The 17,887-nt window shown below is 45.9% G+C and overlaps 1 protein-coding gene across 1 annotated transcript; it reads right to left on the bottom strand.

The window, feature by feature from the left end:
- Window positions 1–1,947: 1,947 nt before the first annotated feature.
- On the bottom strand, window positions 1,948–14,707 carry PHYH (phytanoyl-CoA 2-hydroxylase). The gene is made up of 9 exons (XM_074903474.1): window positions 14,494–14,707; window positions 10,496–10,551; window positions 9,832–9,942; window positions 9,558–9,723; window positions 9,040–9,121; window positions 7,086–7,267; window positions 6,136–6,285; window positions 4,585–4,716; window positions 1,948–2,453 (listed from the first exon to the last, which is right to left on the bottom strand). The coding sequence occupies exons 1-9, from the start codon at window positions 14,584–14,586 to the stop codon at window positions 2,400–2,402; spliced, it is 1,026 nt and encodes a 341-aa protein (XP_074759575.1). The 5' UTR covers window positions 14,587–14,707; the 3' UTR covers window positions 1,948–2,399.
- Window positions 14,708–17,887: the final 3,180 nt, after the last annotated feature.

Raw genomic sequence — 17,887 nt, 5'->3', positions numbered from 1 at the left:
GATGGGGCTGCTTTGACACCACCTTCGGGTGGAAGCAGGGAGTGGAAAAGAGCTGAGGATCACTGTTTTGCACTGGGGTATTCAACGACGCACCCACTGCCAAAATTTCCGAGCAGCAGAAAGAATTCAACACAGCCCCTGAACATGTTTTTGCTCTGATTTAATCTGTATTTCAAAAGATAGATTCTGAAAGGAGAAGAATCCTTCAGAAAGCAATGAAAAATATTGTGAAAGGCAAGAGGATCATCTCAGTGCACACCACTCCACCTTGCCACCAGCGCATCCTGAGGAGCAGCCAACCACCCCCTTGACCTCACAGCTCCAAGACAACTTTTCCCAGAACTGCCAGGCCCAAAGGACTCCCTTTTTTTCGCACAGCCTTGAATTGGTTGTGCAAGGCCAACAGGAGGCTGGTTTGCTGGCCCAGTAGTTCCCAACCCTGACAGCCACATACGTCACTTGTACCAGCACTGCTTGGTAAGATATCATGCAACACCAGGTCATGTTTGAAGAACCCTACTAGTGATCATGTTCCAGCCCATCAGTCCCACTTTTTTATGTGAGTGGTTGCTGCTTCCCCTTCATCTACTCCCTCACACTGTTGATTCTGCTGTACCAGTATCGCACTCTTCATCAGCTGTACTAATGACTTCACAGAATCACAGAATCATCAAGTTTGGAAAAGACCTGAAGATCGCCCAGTCCAACCATTAACCTAACACTGACAGTTCTCAACTACACCAGATCCCTCAGTGCTATGTCGACCTGAATCTTAAACACCTCCAGTGATAATAAACTCCACCCTCCCTGGGCAGCCCATTCCAGTGCCTAACAACCCCTTCTGGAAAGAAATGCTTCCTAATATGCAGCCTAAACCTTCCCTGGTGCAGCTTGAGGCCATTCCCTCTTGTCCTATCGCTTGTTACTTGGTTAAAGAGACTCATCCCCAGCTCTCTGCACCCTCCTGTCAGGGAGCTGTAGAGGGCGATGAGGTCTCCCCTCAGCCTCCTCTTCTCCAGACTAAACCCCCCCAGTTCCCTCAGCCGCTCCTCGTACGACCTGTGCTCCAGACCCTGCACCAGTTCCGTTGCCCTTCTCTGGACACGCTCGAGTCATTCAATGGCCTTTTTGTAGTGAGGGGCCCAAAACTGAACACAGGAATCGAGGGGCGGCCTCACCAGTGCCGAGTACAGGGGTCAGATCCCTTCCCTGTCCCTGCTGGCCACGCTATTGCTGACACAAGCCAGGATGCCATTGGCCTTCTTGGCCACCTGGGCACACTGCTGGCTCCTGTCCAGCCGCTGTCAATCAACCCCCCAGGTCCCTCTCTGACTGGCAGCTCTCCAGCCACTCCTCCCCAAGCCTGTAGCGCTGCTGGGGGTTGTTGTGGCCCAAGGGCAGCCCCCGGCATTTGCCGTTATTGAAACTCCCCCAGTTGGGCTCAGCCCATGGCTCCAGCCTGTCCAGGTCTCTCTGCAGAGCCTCCCTACCCTCGAGCAGATCAACACTCCCACCCAACTGGGTGTCATCTGCAAACTGACTGAGGGTGCACTCGATCCCCTGGTCCAGATCATCAATAAAGATGTTAAACAGGAGTGGACCCAACACCGAGCCCTGGGGGACACCACTCGTGACCGGCCGCCAGCTGGATTTAACTCCGTTCACCACAACTCTCTGGGCCCGGCCATCCAGACAGTTTTTTACCCAGCAAAGCGTGTGCCCATCCAAGCCTCGAGCGGCCAGTTTCAGCAGGAGAATGCTGTGGGAAACGGTGTCAAAGGCCTTACTAAAGTCAAGGTAAACAACATCCACAGCCTTTCCCTCATCCAATAAGCAGGTCACCCTGTCGTAGAAGGAGATCAGGTTTGTCAAGCAGGACCTGCCTTTCAGAAACCCATGCTGACTGGGCCTGATCAAACCCATGTGAGCTCACACTGAGGGTTTGCATGAAACACTGATTCACTTTATTTCTTTTGCATAGAAAAGGGAGTTGGAAATGTTAAAAAACATACCCTTCCATTAATTCTTGCATAAAATCTTATGTTATATGCCATCATTCTAAAGATATGTCATGTGAGAAACTTTTAAAAGACAAGAATTAAAACATCAAGAAAATCAAGATGCTCTTTCAAGACCTTAATCTTTGATTGTCTAAGATAACCACAGCAAATCTCTGTTTTTCTAGGTTAGGTTTTCTTTGTTGTACATCAGCTGTTCAACCTCAGTGCAATTATTTTGTATTAGCATAAAATGATTTTGTGATGCAGCATTTGGCTAAAATACCAATACAGAGGTCAAGAAAGCACACATAATTCTGCCTGCCAAGGCAGGGTCTGCACTCTGATCAGAGAAGCTCATCCTCAGGCACTTGTTTTCCATTCTGCTCTTCAGAGGTTGTTCTACAGGTTAATTCTTTCCCCTTGCACAAGACGTGCTCGGAAGTTCCAAATATCCTTCAAAACAAAAATGAGACAAAAATAAGGAAAAGCCTTAGGGCCAGCAAAAATGGTGATCAAGGTTCCAGTTTACAGAGATGGAAATAGATACAGCATTCTCAGCTTAGCTACCTACTCAGAAAAACATACCAAAACACTTACTGAATATTCTTTCAAATCCTAAATATCAATAACAAAAATACAACGCAGACTAAGGAAGAGGTGCAACCTCCACCCCCAGAAGACAGGTTGTTTGCAGGTGTTACACAGATGGCAAGATGACTATGGTTCAATTCTGGAAGGCAGCAGAAGAGGAAACATGAGCAGCACAGAGAATATTACCCTTACAGAAGTCAGCCTCGCCTTGCTTGTGCACACAATGCCTCCCTTGTACACCTCTGTGATCAGAAAAGCTCACCAACTGACTACACCTTGCATACTGCTGCCCGCAAGCAAGTGGTATTTTTGTGCAGCAGAAACCAGCAGGAAATAACAGATATGAATGCAAGCCCTTAGGCAGAAATCAGGTGCTGGTTCTGGGCAGGCGTTGCTGCAGATTGTAAAGCAGAGAAGACCACCACTGTTTGCTTCATGGAGGTAAGTCTTGGGCAAGCTCTGACCTCAGTTTCCCTGTGTGAGGATTACTTAGTTCTTATCATTAGTCTTGTGAAGATGATATAACCGCTGGACACTCCTCTGGGAGGAAGCTCCAACTCTGGTTAAAAAAGCTTAAAGCTACATGAAAACACACAGACTCATCTGAGGCTTGTATGGGCACGACCTCATTTTCACTCACAAGAAGGATAGAGCCTTACTACCCATCACTTTGGATTTCACTGCCTACCTAAATAACTCCAGGTATCAAGTCAAGCAAGCTGTAACTTTACAGATAACATGTAAGATCAGGCTTGCAAAACACATCTGGACACCCTACCACACTCAGGGGAAAAAAAAAAAAAACCACCACAAAATAAAAAACCCAAAGGTAAAAAAGGAAGTCCTCTTCTCCAGAATGCCCTAGATATTGTAATATCTGTAAAATATGTACATTTTAAAAGAAAATTACTGCCTATTACATCTAGACTTTGCTGCCTTGATACTGGCTGTGCACATGTGTGGGAATTCCTGCAGATTAAGAAATTCAGAATATTTCCATACCAGTAACAAGGTTTATTTTTCTTTCAGTGGCTGAATCCCTGAAGAATTTAGATTTACTTTCTATTTTACACAATGGTTTCAGTTATTCAGCAGGAGTCCATTACCCTCCTCGTTTGTTTTGGTTGGTTTTTTTTTTTTGAGGCAGATGTATATTGCTGCTGACATACCTGCTGTAGCCTTCAAACAATTGATATGGGATTATATTTAACCAAAATAATTCAGTCTACTATTGCAGTTATAGATGTCTACTTGTTTTAAAAGGAAAATCCACCTGTCATTAGGATTTGAAACTGTAAGAACTGTGGACAGGCACTGAATTTATTGCACCTTCCTATACTTGTGAATTCAGGGCAAGAGATAACCACGTCTTAGTATTTACATCGTGCAGTCCAAATATAACTGCAAAGAGCTCTGGTTCAGACACACTCCCAACAACAAACCACGAACCAGGAGATGCAGTGAAGGGCAAAACTTGCATAGACATTACCCTATTGCTGCCTGCCCTCCCCACTGCTACCCAGTCTAGACCCCCTCGAATGGTGTAAGGGTGCACATGAGCAGCCTCCGAGCCGAGCTGTCATGACAGCAGAGTCTGCGGCTCCTCTTCACTCATGCTACAACATCAATCACAGTTGCATAGTGAAGTGCTGATCTAATCTGCACCAAACTCAGCCAGAACTGGAAGGGATCAATATGTGCTCACAAAACCCATTCTGACAAGCAGATCTAGAGGAGAGACTTGTGGAGCTCAAGGGATGTGAAGGGGCTGCCCAGAGAGCAAGGCCACTTCTCCAGCATAGCAAGAAGCAGCTTTATGAGCAAAAAGGCCCCAAAAAAGCCTGCCAGTCATCCTCTGAACATCAGGTCTTTTGTTCTGCCAAGCACCTCTGCTTAGCACAGCTCGATCTGCCAAACTGAGCATAGCAAAAAGCACAAATCTGTCACAGGAACTGACCTGGATTGTAACAAAAAGCATATAGCCAAGTCTTACCCTGAGTTCCACAGAAGTTATGTCGTATTTCTTGCAAGCCACTTCTACTATCTCTTTCTCTAGGTGCTCTTGAGTCGTGTTCTTGACGTCGATGTAGTAGCACTCTGAGCTGGCAAAGTGACAGCTTATACTCTGTGTGGGGAAATTGGGCATCACTCACGATCACATCGATTACAAAGGACTGGTGGAAAAAAAATTCTCATGCATCCCAGATGGTGAACACACTACCCCTTACAGACTGTGTCAGCAAATTCCGTCCTCCTTTCTGAGGACTCCTGCTCTCCGGAGAGTGTCTCCTTGGAGAAATACTCTTGCTTCCTAACATGCTCTTCTTCCTTCTCTTCTCTCTCAAACACTTTCCCAGCATAAACTATACTACTTGATCTCAGAATACCAGCAACTAGAGTGGGAATAAGGAACGTCAGGGTTGGAGCAGACCTGTGTGTTCAGTAAGGGCTCATACTTTCTGCACCCAGTCAGTCACATCATCAACCCACTTATTTTATATAATCAGTTCTTGGTTAAGCAGAGTCTAGAGGAAATAAACAGAAATGCCCCACCAGATAAAGCTGTTCTCTCATTGCACGAGCTACGCCAGCTGCAAGTGAGATCATGCCAGATCTCAAAGGGTGCTGGACCATAACCTGGTCCAGAGAGCTCCAGGATATTCACTGATTTACCCCAAGGGCAGACAAATGTTGGGATCTGGCACAGTACGAGGAAGCTCTTGTGTTTCTGTGGAATACTAAACAGGACTATTGCTCCACTAGCCAGGAAAGAGCCAGCATATGAGACTCCCAGTACCTGCTGTCCTCTCTGCTTTCAGGACTGCAGGAGGAAGAATTCCACACCAGTAAACTGCTACAGGGGCTGAAAGAATGGGCCATATAGTAGTTGATGCAGGCAAAACAAAATAAAAATAGAGCAGCCTGTGTTGCAGTGCATGAGGGGGAATAACTGCTTTGCTACTAGTGGCTACACTAGAGGCTACAGTTCTTTTAAGTGCCTGTATGAATCCACTTTGGAGGAAAGGTCAGGCCTCCAAAGAGGGCACTTTTTCCTGTTTCAGTTAAATAATCATGATGCAAAATAAACCGACAATCCATAATCAAATCTTTAATAGAAAAATGAGTTGTGTTATCATATAAATAAATACTATTTATTGGATGATGGAGGCTCCTGCTATCCAGAGATGAGATACTAAGAAGGCAAGGGGAAGAAAGTTAGAGAAGCTCCTGATATTTGGGACAGCTGAAAGAGAACTATCAGAAAAGCAAGTACAGCCAGCCAGGCTTCACACATAGATTCAGCTTTAATTTCTACTCCTGCTCTGTTTTTCTCAAGCAGCCCCACCGCATGCTCTTCTCCCAACAGAGATGTTTAAAAAAAAAAAAAAAATCATTAAAAGAGAGTGCAAAAGTATAGTAGGAAGTTAAAAACTCATTTAAAAAGTTCATCCAAATATTCATGAGCTTGGAAAGGGAGGAGATAGTTAGATCAGTTTAAAAAAATTAAAAATATCAAAAGCTGTATCAAGAGATGGTTTCCTACCTTTCGGAAACCCGATGTCTTGTTTATCCCAGAGCCATGGTTGAGCAGGGGGTGGAAGAACACTGTGTCTCCCTTCTCCATGACAAGGTGAACCCTGGGACTCTTCTCATCCTCATCAAGCAGCCCATGGAAAAGTTTGTTGGCTTTATGCTAGAAAAAAATGCTGAGTTAAAATCATCTGGTTAACATTAGAACAAGTGCCGATTCTCAGTGCAGGGGACCGCAGGGGCAGCTACTGACCTGCTTTCCTCTGGGCAGCGTATTCGGTATGCCCAGCCTGACCATACATATATATCTCTCATATATATATAACCATATATCCCTATGCCTGACCACTGGCCTACAAGTCTTCCTACTTCAAGTCTGAGGTACAGCAAAATAATACTTTTTCTAATTTCTAAAGCTGGATTCAGACAATTAAAAATATTTCTTGGCTGGAGAGAACAGAGAAGAGCACTGGAGAATCCTACAAATTTGGCCTGATACCACCACTGGCGTCCAGTCTCCTGCTCCCAGTAAAACCATCACCAACACCAGGCCAGGTCAGGAAACATCCATTCTTAAGAGGAAGATACCACCTGGTATTTAATTGTACCCAGTTGTTGACTATCCAATTTCTCCTCTTCGGGACAGTACACACGCTCACCAGACAGGAACAAATTCAAATGAAAAAGTCCTCAGACTTGGAAAGGGCAGTGGAAAATGGTTGCATGTGTTTATGTCGTTATGAGGCAACGTGATGGACAATTTCTAGGTGCAGGTGTGCACAGAGGCAATTCTACCCAGGCTATGTGAAGCAAGGCCAACCAAGCAACTCGCTCCCAGAGCAACAAGTCTGTCTGCATAAGCAGAAAAGACACTGCTGATCATTCCTCCATGGTGAGCTCTTCCCAGACAAAATGTGGCCCCCCTCACACACACCCTTCCCAACCCCCCTGGTGCCACTCTACCTCCCACTTTGGGTAGGCGTGAGGCTTCAGAGGCTGCTTGTGTGTCCCCGGCTGCACAACCAGACAGCCGTTGTCCTGGTCGGCCCTCTCCATGGCAGTCCAGGAGCACACGATGCGGTCCGCAGGCCGGAAGGGGAAATAGTGCAAGTCCTGATGCATGGGGTGGAGAAAAGTCTGTTTATCTGCAACACAGGTTCAAAACCTTCAACCTCATCAAATATGACACAACTTTTACCTTCCTGTTAAACCACTGCACTTGTTGACGCATGTCCTAAGAAGCTGTTGCTTGTCACTGGAGAGACTTTGTGTACTCGATGTCTGCTCCAGCCCACCCCTGCTTGGAAGCCAAGTGGGTTAGCTTACACCCCACCCCAAGATGGACCAAGAGTGCAGTGGTGGCTCTTGGGACAGCAATGGCACAGGGACACAGTGAATGCCAGGAGGCTGCCTGGCTGTGTGATCCCTGGGAAGACCCCTTTTGCTGACCTTCACCACCACCAACCCCCTGCTAAGTTTTCACCATTCATTTTGGCTGCTCTCCAGTTTTCTGAGGTTTAAACCAGCACGGTGTTGCACAAACCTTTCCCAATACAAAGGCTTTCAAACAGCCATGCTGTCTGTAATCACTTGATCTATCACTGTGTTGCAAGCAGAACCAACTCTGACTGTCCTGCACCCAACACATGTTTATTTAGCCTTCTTTTTAAAAGAAAAAAAAATAAAAATCAATCTATCTCAATTTATAGAATGCAGCCTCCCCAGACAGTCTAGTCAGCACTCTATTAGCCTTCACCCTAGGGGCTTTTTTCCATGAAGTCTAAACAAAAATAAATATTTCTGAGGTCTTGTTTGTTACTTCTTCTCCCACTGTGGAAGTGGAAACATATCATCCACACCAAAACAGCCTTTTATATATTATTTACATATTTATTTTGCCATTGAGTTTGCTCCTCAGATACAGTTAGGATGTTTCCACTTGCCTCATTTGCCAAATTATTTAGACTTTGGGCAGCCTCAAAAGCTCTCCTGAGATGTGCACCTCTCCTAAAGTAGTCCTCAAATATACTGAATGGAGACCTTGCAAACATGAAGCAGCTTCCCATTTCTTGTCAGTTATTGTTTTGGTTTTGCCTTAAAAATGTATGGTCTCCTGTTGAATTTCCAAACCAAAATGACAGCTTTCTGTGGACATGAAAAAATTCAGTATTTTAATAATTCAATATACTCTCTATCTGCTCAGAAGCTGCCTATCTGAGAATAAGAAACATATCTCAGGTCTCAACTTTGCTAAACAGAAACAGCTTATGCAGAGTCAAAGCTACATTGAAAAACTGTAATATGATTAGTCCTGTTCTCTCCCTCTCTCCCTGCCCATCACTCTTGTATAAATTATGATCACAATTTCTAGCAGCAGGAGCCAAAGCCAGGCTTCAAAATCCATCTTTTGGCACCTATTCAAGTATTTTCATATCAAAGTGCTGAGCATGCAACAACTGTCAGTGAGGTCTGGACATATAAACTCCAAGCAAAAGATGAGCTCTGTATTTATTGCCTTGCACCGAGGTCCACAGAAGCTCTTGTTTTCAAAACAGTTGAAAAATCAAGATTAAGAAGCATGACAGGTTTTAAATCCTGGACCTTTATGCAGGTGCAGCTGGCTGAATAGGGAGCTCACTTGCCCACTTCGAACATCGGAGTGGTAGAACCAAGACAACCACCATCTTTAGCAAACAAACACCCCTTGAACATTGAAAGGCAGGAAATCTCATTAAGCCAAGGTAAAAAGAAAACAAACTATTACCGAAGTGGCCTCATAAATTTTCAAAGTTACTTGGTTTTAATTTGTGTCATTTTTTTCAAACAGCTTTTCTAAAACACTAAGTTAAATTTTGGCCTGATAGACAGCACACGCACAACAATCTCTCTATCCTCCTCTTATCCGAGTTTTCCTTACCAGAATCTGGAAGTTTATTTATCAGCATGGTGTGCATTGCCATGATGTTTGGCCCTGTGAAGCACTCAACATATTTGAGGACCTACAGGGAAGAAAACAATAGAAAAAAATATTAGAAACATTAAATATGGGAGGAAAGATTGCTGAGGAAGCACCAGGACCTGGATGTTTGGCTGAGGACTAGGGTACAGGAGGAGTAAATCAGGATGGAGGGATGCAGGACAGGAGGCAGGACCTGGCGTGGCACACGAAGGAGCATGGTGGTGGGAGGCCAAAATGGAAGATGGTGCAGCAGGTTGCCGGGTGGGGTTGAAAAGATGGGGTGGGTAATACTTCCACAAAACTATGGCTGTCTGCCACAACACGAATATTAGCTACAAAGCTGGACCTGCCCAGAGAGCAGATGCTTTGCCTAGATAAAAGGCATTCATATAGATACATTCATATAGGCTCTTCCACCACCGTCCCCCTTTTCGTTGTTTTTAGTTTGTTTGTTTGTTTGTTTCATTTTATTTTACCTCTGGCAGAGTACAGTATCTGAACAACTCTTCATCTTCCTGGAAGTCCTGGACTTTATTGACTACTTTTTCAGACTGACCATACTGGGATCTCAGGGACTCGTCTTTCATAATCATAGCTCCTGGTAGATTCACCTCTTTTTTACAGATTCTCACAAACTCCTTCCTGCAAAGCAGTGGAAACGTCCATGCTGGGAGAGTCCAGCTTCGCAGAGCTCCCTCAGGCTGCTGCTGCACACAGGACTCCCCAGCACCTTTGGCAAGTGCCCCGTACCTGAAGCGCTCAATGTCTTCATCCGAAACAAGCTTCTTAATGAGCAGATACCCATTGTCTTCGTAGAACTGCCTTTGCTCTGCGGTGAGGACATTGTTGTCCAGGGTATAGCTGAGACACAGAAGAGAAACACGTTAATAGGGCTGGGCAGAACAACAAGACCTGGCAGGAAGAAGGTGACATGTGAGGGATCCGTGGTTGCTGGGGACAACTGGTGAGAGACCCTCCCCTCTTGCATGTCCACCTCAGCTCTGCAGGCATGCAACGTTTCCCACGCCCCAGCAGAGCTGGCACGGCATGTCTGTGGCCCTGCAGCATCTCTGCCCACAGCCACCCACTACTTCTGTGACAGAATTCAGAGCATCCCCCTCATGCCCTCCCCAAAGGGGAGAAGCTGAGATCGATTCTCAGCAGTTTCACTCTCAACAGAAATACTGAAGCACAAGGGAATAGACTCTGCAGTCAGATTATCCACTCAGACATTTTCAAGATGCATGGTTAAGATTTTTCATTAAACTACAGTTAAACAAATGACAACATACCCTCGCAAAAACGAAAGACTACACAATGTCTAGTGATCAACACATGTGCTAGAGTGGAAAAAAGAATTGAGTTCTGCAGGGTTTTTTTTTTTTTAATCTCCACAAAGGAAGATACAGTTTACCGAAACTTCCCTGGGTGATGAACAGCAGTAACTTGTGCTGAAGTAGGAACACTTGTCTGGGATAGAAATTAAGGAATATAAACTCAAGAACAATAGAATGGAACATCTATATACATGTGTCCCGAATCCTACAATGTGGTTCATCTTAAATGTAAGTGCTGTGCTGGACATTCAATTCATGTTCTTGTTTATTTTATTCTAAAAAATTCTTTCCCACCTTTGGAGTATCACGTCTGGCAGAGAAGTATAAAATAACAGCATAGTACATCCTTGCCCATGCATGTAGAAAAGCCAGTACAAAATGCCTGAGACTCCAGAGTAGTCCACGGGCCTTGATTCATCTCCCAGACGTCAAGATACTCAATGAGATGCTCAGTGGAGATGTTTACTTGCCCAGTTTCGCTCCCTATGCTCCAGAGAGCAGTCAGACCTACTCAAAACCTGCGTTGTCTCCTGGAGGTGCTGCTCCACCTCTCCCCTCCTAACACAGGTGCACCAAATTCAGAGACAGAATTCATATGGGCTGAACCTGGGACTTCACACATTCCCATGAGATGGTGCAAACCCTCACCTTCTCACCTGCAGAGATTAAGTCCCTCCCAAACTTGATAGAGAGCGCACAAAGAGAAGAGAGCAATGGGCTTGTTCTCCACCTCAATTCATTTCAACAGGTTTAAATAAACACAGTTTTGTTCTTCTATGCGGAGGCATTCTCATGACAAAGCAATTAAACCCCACTTGCTAATGAAGCCTCACAAAAGGATTGTGCGTGGTACTGAAGAGGGGCAAGGACAAAAAAAGAGCATTTTCACGCAGAGTTCAGGGAACAACAGAATCATCTATGTTGGAAAAGACCTTGAAGATCATCTAGTCGAATCTTTAAAGTTCATTAGAATTCTGGTCCTGCACGTGAATGTTTGGAGACTCCCGTGCTTCAGGGTTTTATGTAAACCAAAGACTTTTCTCTACTGCTCACCACTGCCTTATAAATATACCATAAAAGCATGCATGCATGCTTCTGGAATAAGAAATAGGTTTCATCACAACAGTTGTGTCTACAGCCCCTACACCAGGAAGCTTAAACATTAGTTGGTCAAGAGTCACATATGGCAGGAGAAGAAACACAATACATGCAAAAATTTGTACCAAAAATGATGAGCCAGAGGCAAGAAATGGTGCTGAGAACGGGATAGAGAGAGGGAAGGAAGAGGATATAGGGAGACCAGGTGAAAACCACCACAGCAGGTCCCAGAGCAAGGGATTCCCCAGCTGAGGGCACTACTGCTCCATACACTACATTTCAGGTCCCAATTTTGGTGAAAATGGAACTCCTGGCCAATTCAGGCTCCTACATGTCCACAGACAGCTGATGGAGACACAGGCACTGGTTGAACCCCAGCTGTGGTTCTCAGCACAGCTCCACCTCCCAGAAGCTGGGGAGAGCAGACAAGTCCACCAAGCACTGGACTCCATTTGAACACCTTCCTCCCAGGCTTTGCGGTGCCTCTTCCTTTCACTGGTTTTGCTCTTGCCACCTTGCAGTGCTCAAAGGACAAGTCTGAGTTGCTTAGACAACTGAAAACAAGAGGCACAGAGGCTGGGAAGGAGCTGCCACCTCTGGCAGCTCATTTTGGTGAAGACAGAGTATTTAAACATTTCCCTTCCCCTCACACACACCCTTTTGGGAATAATGTATTCACGGGCATGTTAGCCAACCAAACAGGCACTGTAATACCTGGGACCACTCAGAAGCAAGTAATGCTTTTAGAGAGATCAAAGCACAGGCACAGCAAGGTTAAAGATCTCTAGAAGCTTTTCCAAAGCATCTCCCTGCAGTATCAAGGGATGGTGGAACCTCCTGCATAGCTAAGACAAGCACAATAAACTTGGGTAGTTCTCTTAGAAATCATGACACCTGGTGAGATGGTCCTGGTCTGACAGCCACTGTTCTGCTGGCAGCATCAGGGTTTGACCTGAAACTGCCAAACACCCAGATCACTCAAGAGATGTCGTTGCTTTCTGAATCTCCCATTTTTCTGCATTTTGAGGAATCTTCACTTCCACTGTTAGTGTGCTGGGTTTTTTTTCCCCAATGCCCCAAACCAGGCAGCACCCAAGCTGAATTCACAGCTGTAGGAATGGACATCTTCCACAGGCACTTCTGGAGGTGGCTTTTTCTCAGATGCCTTCCTGCAAAGAGGTGAGTGCTGGTGTTACCGATGCAGCACTTCCCTCTGGCTCCTACACCAAGCTTCAAAGAAAAATTCACCGCCTTTCACCTTTCACTGCTTCCTCCCCTTCCTGAAGCCACATGAGAGGACTCTGAAGGCAGAGTTTTTCCAGTTACGCAGAAATAACTCATCTTCCAATATACCACTAAAACCAACACACACCAATCTCTAATATACCAATCCCTAAAAGCAACTACAGGAGGAAACTGGGTATGCATGAGACAGTATTAAACTATTACACAGGTTTAATTTTAAATAGAGAAGATCAGGATGCTCTCTTTTGGAGGTTGGAGCCTGGATGAGCTGGCAGAAGGCAGCTAACCCCTGCTGCAGGGCTCACAAAGCAGAAAGAGGTGGGTGCACACACTCGCACCCCAGCAGGGCAGTGCAGAGACCCCACGGGCTTTGGGCAGTTTTCACATTTTGTGTCTCTGTTGCTGACTGGTACTGCTATCAAGTTATTTCTCCTTTCATAAATGGAGAGGCATTTTCTGGGAGGAAAAGTGACTATCCTACCCAAATCACCAAAGCCAGAGATTAAAACAAAACCAGTGTACTGATGTAACACAGATCAAATAAATCTATTTTATTAGATTCTGTCATTTACGCTATCTACAGGCCTTTCCTGTTCCGGCCCAGATTAGTCATATTTTTGTCCAAAGCTCTTTGCATCAGTAGCTGAATTTAAAAACAAAACAGCTTGTGCAGTGCCTCTCCTTACTTTCTTTTTACAACCAGGTTGCTTTTCCTAGCATTTATTTCCCATTTTGTGTTATTACGTGCATCTTTGTCCTATGGCAGTCTGAGTCAACTACTATCCATCTGTCTTCATATTTTTAATACATTTGAAGACTCCTACATCCTGTTTGACCACATCCTCTTCAGCAATTTATTATAATTCAGAGGTAACTTGCCAGCATTCAGCTCTCACCAAGTACTGGCAGCATTTAAAAAGTTGGTTGGTTGGTTGTTTTTTTTAAAGCAAAATTTATGGTAGCAGCTTTAAAAATAGTATCAGCAAGCAGTCTTCACTTAATTTTTGGAAACATGGGACAGACCAACATGAAAACTTCTTTCTGCCCTGGTTTCCTTTCCCTGATCTATCATAAAGCTGGCAGCCTCCAACATTTCCACCTTATTTCCCACTGACAAAGCAAACCTTGATGTTTTTCCTGCTGCTGGTCTACCAGTCAAGTCTGTACCTCTCAACAAAATCTGAAACTTGTTGTGCAATTGCTAAGCCTTGCAGACTTTATCTCCCCCAAACCCAAGAATCTCTAGGAGGAAAATTCTCTGCAGGTAACCCCCCTGCTCAGTGCTGGGGGAGATGTGTCATGGGGGCTGCTGAGAGGCGGACGGCTCCTCAGATGCACGTCCCAGCACCTGACAGGTTGCAGGGCTGAAGCTCAGGGAGAAAGCACCAGGCGGCAAAAGGTTTTTGGGGCGAGACAGTCGCTGACCCCAAAACACCAGTCAGGGCTGCCAGGGGAAGCGCCGCCTGGGTGTATCCCCACTCACCGAGGGGCCGCACAGGGCATGGCCCCCCTGCACGTCACCACCCCATAACCAGGGCACAGGGCAGGGACCTTGCCTGCGTGTCCTTCTCGGGCAGAGCGTTCTTGTAGGGCAAAGCACCGCCAGACCCCTCCTCGGCGCCCATGGACACGCAGGCACGTGGGGTGCGATGGGCGGAGGAAGCAGAGCCCCGGGCCCAAGGGGGCCGACATCCCGCTGCCCCCCACCCCGATCCCAGATCAGAAAGGATACAAGGGCAGGGGCCGCTCCCAGGCGCGGGGAGAGGTGTCGGAGGATGGCGTCCAGCCGAGCCGCCGGCCCCGACCGCTTCCCCAGCTGCTCCATCGTGCCTGGGCAGCCGGAACGCTCCGTCCCCAGCCTGACCCTACAAACACGGCCCGGGAGGAGCAGGGCCCCGCCGGCCTCTGCGGCCTTTGCCTCGGCTGCACATGCGCCGGCAGCCGTGCATGCTCAGAAAGGCCGCAGAAGCGCGGCAGGAGCCAAGGGTTGGCAGGGCTGCAGATGGGAGGGCCTGGAACGACGTGAGCAAAGCTCAGCGCATGCTTTTGCACATTCCTCCCCCGCCCTCCCCATATTTTTCCCCTTCTCTGCCAGCAGTTACTGAGCTGGAAGGATTTCATCATCCCTGTGCAAAGAGCAAGGCTTGGCCGCTCTCAGGCGCGGACCTCGGCCGAGGCTGGCACGGGTATTTTCTTTATCTCCTGTCTCTAAGAGAGACTGTCACAGCTTGCCTCATCCCTTCATGAATCAGTTCGGATTGCTGAACCATGGCCCCGCTGTCACCCCAGAGTGGATTCGGAGGATGTTTCCCAAGTACCTCATTTGCACTGACAGAGATCTGAGGATGTCTTCCGACTGCATCAAATCTGCACCTGAGGCAGGGTATTGTGCTGGGTGGCCTTTCTGTCCAGGCTTCTGGGACAGCCCTGGTGATTTTGAGGAAGAAAAGAAGGGAAGGAGCAAAAAGAGTCCTAGTGCAGCACCTGTGGGTGGGAGAGGTGGTAGAGGGGTGGGGGGGAGTGGAAAACTTGGGGTAGGAAGAGGAGGATGAAGCATAAAAAAAAAAAGAGCAGCTGCAAATAGAGGTTGCAAAAAATGTGTAGAGGCTTGGTATTCCTCTGAAGCTGGGATATGTGTAAAAGTGGCATATTTGATATATACTGTCAGCACACTCTCACCTGCCTTAACACCATGAGTGCATCACGCATTTGAGGTGAAGAATACCAAGGAACTGAAAACAGCCCCATAACTAAGACCTGCAGGAAAGTTGAGAAGACAGTTTTCATCGTCCTTGCCCATGTCCCCATTGCCACTGTGCTGTAGAGCCTCACCACCTCTGCAAAGTGGACTTCAGGTCCCCTCTGTCACAGCTTGGACTAGCTCGTGCCGTTGGTGTGACAGTCAGTTCATCCTTCAAGCCCCACACCGTGAAGCAGATGCTGCTGGGAGGTGGGGTGTCTCCTGCTGGAATTTGCTGTTTTTCATCTTACCCCTTTTCCTGAGTGAAAGGGATTGACTCATCTCTCACCAGGACAGAGCAGGGAGTTGGGGACAGAAGTAAAAGCTCTGAGGAGGATGAAGGTGGGATGAAGGCAGCATGCTGCCTGCTCCAGGCCCAGCCTTGCAGGCTGCTCTCCCACCTACTCTTCTCAGGAGATGGAGAAGTTGGGGATCTGGATGAGAAAGCCAGGAGAGCAGAGGGGAGTGGTAAACTGAGGGCAGCAAACCCAGTAACAAATACACTGCAATAACACAAGCGGGATAGCAGGACTGGAAGGAAACTGTGCTAAGAATTTACATTATTTTGCCAACCCAACATATGCAAATCTTCACACCTGCCAGTTTGTTCATAAACCTTCCTTGGCAAGCAATCCAGCCAGCCCTGCTCACAAAAAAGGACCATCAAGAGTAAGTCCCCTGTTGCTCCAGGCAGTCTCATGATGATAGGGTGTGCACCAAAACTCCACACTGAAGCCACTTTAGGAAGCTTAACTCCACTTTGCAATAGGTTTTGCTGGAATGAGGTGACGTTTATGGATCCTCAGCTGTCACTATACTGAGCTTCGTGTTAGTGCTACAGATAAACAGATGCCACTGCATGAATAGGCAGTGCTTCCAAACTTAACGCATATCCTAAAAGCTGATTCCCTTTAAAACTCAGTGGCAAAACTCCCAGTGATTTAAGTACCAGAGCAGGTTTACATACTCCATCTGTGGCAGCTGCCGGGACTGGGGTGCATTCCTGTTTCTGGCTCTCATGGTCAGTGGTTCCACGTATGCTCAGCAGAGTCACTCCCTTTGGGGGCTACAACAAAACATGGGCTGTTCACAAAAGTGGGACAAACAAAGTTAGGAAGCCAGAATAAAAATAACTCAAAATTATTTTGTGTAGTCACAGAGGCAAGTATACAGACACTATGCAGGGACAACGAGCAGCAGCAGCAACAGCACCCAGCCCTTCAATGCCAACAAAAATCAGACCTTTGACTCCTTAGCTACAGGAAAACTCTTAGTCATAGGTAAACAGAAAGTTAGTGAAAGTCCCTCAAATCTAATTCAAGTGAAGCGTAAGGGAAAGAAAAAAAAAAAAAGGCAACTAGAGTAACAGTTTTATTACTGAAGTCCTAATTATTACTGCACTGAAAGGTCTATTTATAATTCAGATATATGCTGCAATTGCCTTCACAATCCAAACTGAAACTGGAACTTCAATAAATCTTCAGCTGTTTCAAAATTCAGTTGGGAGTTCCATTGCAAAGATAAAGCAGAACAATATTAAACATATCAATTCCGACATGGACCTGTTTGCAATGTGGATATTTCTTCCTGGTATGTGTTTGACAGTATCTTACGCAAAGGTGTCTTTCATATCTGAAAAAAATAACCAAAAATTAGTTAGAGATTTTGCTATCCCGATTTAGGAGTTTGAGAACTAAGATGCTTTTATACATACATAACAGATGCTTGCTTACATACATACATATATGTATTTTTAAACAAGAGCAGCCTCAAAAAAACTAATCTCTCTATGCATTGAATAGAATTATTTCTTTTTACTTACTGCTTTTCTGATAATCTTGGTAACACTGCCTGTAATACCCAGTAATACTGGTTTGTGCAGTAATTCCCATGTGGCTGGACCAGCCTGTTATATTACATCCCAAAATGACTGAGGCTACCTCACTCACCTTGGCATGGAGGAGCGGGTGGTTGAGATGATGGCCCTTTACCCTCACGCTAATACAGTCCACGATCAAACTTTAAAACAACAGAAGATTGATCTGAGGCATTGCTGACACCACTCCAGGCTGCGGGGCTGAGAACCATGCAGTGACATCAATGGCACAACGGCTGGTTGTGGACACATACGAAAAACCCGTCCTTTGCATCTTAATCTGATTTTTATTTAAAAACAAAATAAAACAAACCCCAAACAGTCCAGAGTGAAGAATTTTCAAATCTGTTGATGAGCTTCACTAAAGTACAGACTGAATCCCATGAACCTAGCAGAAGAAAAGGAGGGAGAGATTTTATTCCTTAGGAAAATGATGGTGGCATTCATCTTTTTATTAAAATTAAAGGCATTTAAGAGGGGCTGTGTCTTTGCAAAGTATTTTTACAGCCA

Source organism: Athene noctua, chromosome 3 (assembly GCF_965140245.1).
Source record: "Athene noctua chromosome 3, bAthNoc1.hap1.1, whole genome shotgun sequence".
NCBI lineage: Eukaryota > Metazoa > Chordata > Aves > Strigiformes > Strigidae > Athene > Athene noctua.
Note: the sequence above shows the minus strand (reverse complement) of the source record. Positions and strands in the feature narration are given on the sequence as shown.

Coding starts and splice junctions, on each gene's coding strand:
- PHYH (XM_074903474.1), bottom strand. CDS start 14,586: ATGGAGCAGCTGGGGAAGCGGTCGGGGCCGGCGGCTCGGCTGGACGCC. Junction 10,552..14,493: donor TGGGAGCGGCCCCTGCCCTT/GTATCCTTTCTG, acceptor TTTCTATCCCAG/ACAAGTGTTCCTACTTCAGC. Junction 2,454..4,584: donor TAACTTCTGTGGAACTCAGG/GTAAGACTTGGC, acceptor TTTGTTTTGAAG/GATATTTGGAACTTCCGAGC.